Source organism: Propithecus coquereli, unplaced genomic scaffold (assembly GCF_000956105.1).
Source record: "Propithecus coquereli isolate 6110/MARCELLA unplaced genomic scaffold, Pcoq_1.0 Scaffold520, whole genome shotgun sequence".
In the NCBI taxonomy this organism is placed as follows: Eukaryota; Metazoa; Chordata; class Mammalia; order Primates; family Indriidae; genus Propithecus; species Propithecus coquereli.
Window position 1 is genome coordinate 264779 of NW_012151064.1, and position 2689 is coordinate 267467.

The window sequence follows — 2689 nt, forward strand, 5'->3', positions numbered from 1 at the left end:
ATTAACCATTTCAAACTGTACAGTTCAGCAGTTTTTATTATATTCACAATGTTATGCAACCATTACCACTATCTAATTCTAGAACATTGTCATCACCCTGAAAAGAAACCCTAACCCATTAAACAATCACTCCCCATTTTCTCTACCCTCTAGCCCCTGGCTACTGTTAATCTATTTTCTGTGTCTATGGCTTTACCTATTCTAAACATTTTATGTAAATGGAATCATATAATATGTTGTCATTGTGTCTGGCTTCTTTCACTTAGCGAGGTGTTTTCAAGGTTCATCCACATTGTAGCATGCATCAGTACTACGTTCCTTTTTATAGCTGAGTAATACCCCATTGCACGGATATATTACAGTTTTAAAAATCTATCATCTAATGAACATCTGAGCTGTTTCTAGGTTTTGACCATTATGAATAATGCTGCTGTGAACATTTAAGTGTACAATTAACGTATGTTTCAATTCCCTTGGCTATACACCTAAGTAGAATTGCAGGGTCATATGGTAACTCTGTGTTTAATGATTCAAGGAACTGCCAAATTAATTGTCACAGCAGCTGTCCCATTTTATATTCCCATCAGCAGTGTATCGTATAAAGGTTCTGATTTCTCCTCGTCCTTCCCAACACTTATTTTCTAATTTTTTTTATTATAGCTATCCTAGTGGATGTGAAGTGGTCTGATTTGCATCTGATTAGCTATTTGCTAATGACTAATGATGCTGACAATTCTTTCATGCATGTATTGGTCATTTGTATATTCCTTGGAGAAATGTTTATCTGAGTTATTTGACCTTTTTTTAATTGAACTGTTTGTCTTTTTGTTGTTGAAACTCTCTGGGGTGTGTGTGTGTGTGCGCCTGTGTGTGAGCGCGTTTGTTTGATGCCTGTACAGCTTCTGGTGTAATTTCTTTCGGGTATATATTAATACTTTGCTAGCATTTTCCATACTGTGATCAGAGTTTTTGTTATGTCATGTCCCTTGCTAGACTGTAGGTCACTCTAGAGCAGAAAATGTATATTTTCATTTTTGCATGCCTTTCAACTGTATTACAAAGCTGAAGCAACAGTATCGCAATAAATATGGGAATCAAATTAATCAGAGCTATTTCTAAATTACAAGAAATTACAGTAATTGCTTCCACATGTACCTTATCAGAAACTTACACTGCAGAGACCAAACTGCATATTAAAAATAGACACGAAACAGTCTCTTATTCCCAAGTCCTTCGTTATGGATGATAAGACACTATTCTAAGTTAGAATAAATCCTTTACTTCTTCTTGTTTATAAAGGTAGATGCAAGCCCTTCTGCGCATACTCACAGAGACATACACATATATAGATGCATACATTCTGGGATATCATATCCCAAGGGACTGTGTTTATTTTAACGATAGCTTATCCCAATGATATAATGGAAGGGAAGGTAATTTTTGATTTCCTATATTTAGGCCACCCACATAACTTTAGAGACACTGCCTGAAGAAGGCCTTTTCATTTCATTTTTCCATAAGAGTAAAAAACACACTCAGTAATCATTCATAAATGCCCCAGAGAGGGCAAAACCTCTTAAAATTATTCCTGTTGTATTTTACTGGTTAATTGGTCATAGTTTATACAGAATGATCTTCATAGAGAGACCATGAGCTAAATTAAAAGCATATATATGTACACACACACACACACACACACACACACACACACACACATCACTGCCCTTTCCATGAACTGGGGCTCAATAATGATTTTGGTCTCAGACAATTTAACAAGTTCTAGCTCATATTCGGGTGAATCATCATCATCAATTTCACCTACTCCATTTCCAATTCTTAAATTTCAGTTCTAATATCTTAACATCTGAAGTTTAACTATGACCTGATCTCCACTTTATAATCTAGTTTGGAAACTGGAGCATTATTTTGTTCTTCTATCTCTGTCTCAAAACTCTTCTTGAGCCTAGTCTCTCTAAGACTGATAAGCCAATATTCTACAGATGGGGATTTTGATATGGAACACCAGAGGGTTCCAGATATCCATGACCATTCAATAGAATTCCCTTCCGTGAACTGTCTACATATCTACTTGTGTCCCCAAATTGCACTTGGTTGTGAAATTCCTACTGCTGTGTTCTACCTACCTTCATAGGAGAACACACATTTATCTTACTTTATAATTTAGCTGTTTTTGCAATTTTCTTCCTATAACCTATCACCACAAGTATTTCTATCTTTTGGATTGTGCCAACTCTTGATCATGTTCTGTCCAAAACAACACTGGGCTCATGGAGAGGAGAAAACATCTGTAACTGGGTCTGACCTTCCCTCTAGGACAAAACACCTAGAAAGGAATACCTTGATGACTAGACAGTGGGTAAAACATGGTCTCAGTTATATTTCAGCTAATACTGGAGCTTCAAGTAAGAGAGCACAGTGACAGATTCTGGGCTGAGCAATGCTGAGAAATCCAGGCAGGCAGCCAGACAGGAGAGCTAGGAGATCGGTCCACAGTTAATATGTATCCATAATGGGACAGAGATCTATTAACCAAGAAGATTGGCAAGTGAAACACTAGTTGGACAGGTTCAAACAGCAGGTTTATTCTTGAGATAAGGGATCCAGACAGATGTTTAACACTGGGTCTCCTAGAAAGACTTGGGGGCAATTCTGAAACACAGGATGGATT

General features: G+C 37.0%; 1 protein-coding gene across 1 annotated transcript in view; it reads right to left on the minus strand.

The window, feature by feature from the left end:
* DGKB (diacylglycerol kinase, beta 90kDa) overlaps positions 1–2689 on the minus strand; it is a gene marked incomplete at its 3' end in the record, with an annotated part of 269792 nt that overhangs the window by 170175 nt on the left and 96928 nt on the right. Inside the window, exon 4 of the mRNA XM_012656843.1 lies at positions 2442–2451. Coding sequence (XP_012512297.1) covers positions 2442–2451 — 10 coding nt within the window. The remainder of the gene's footprint in view (positions 1–2441; positions 2452–2689) is intronic.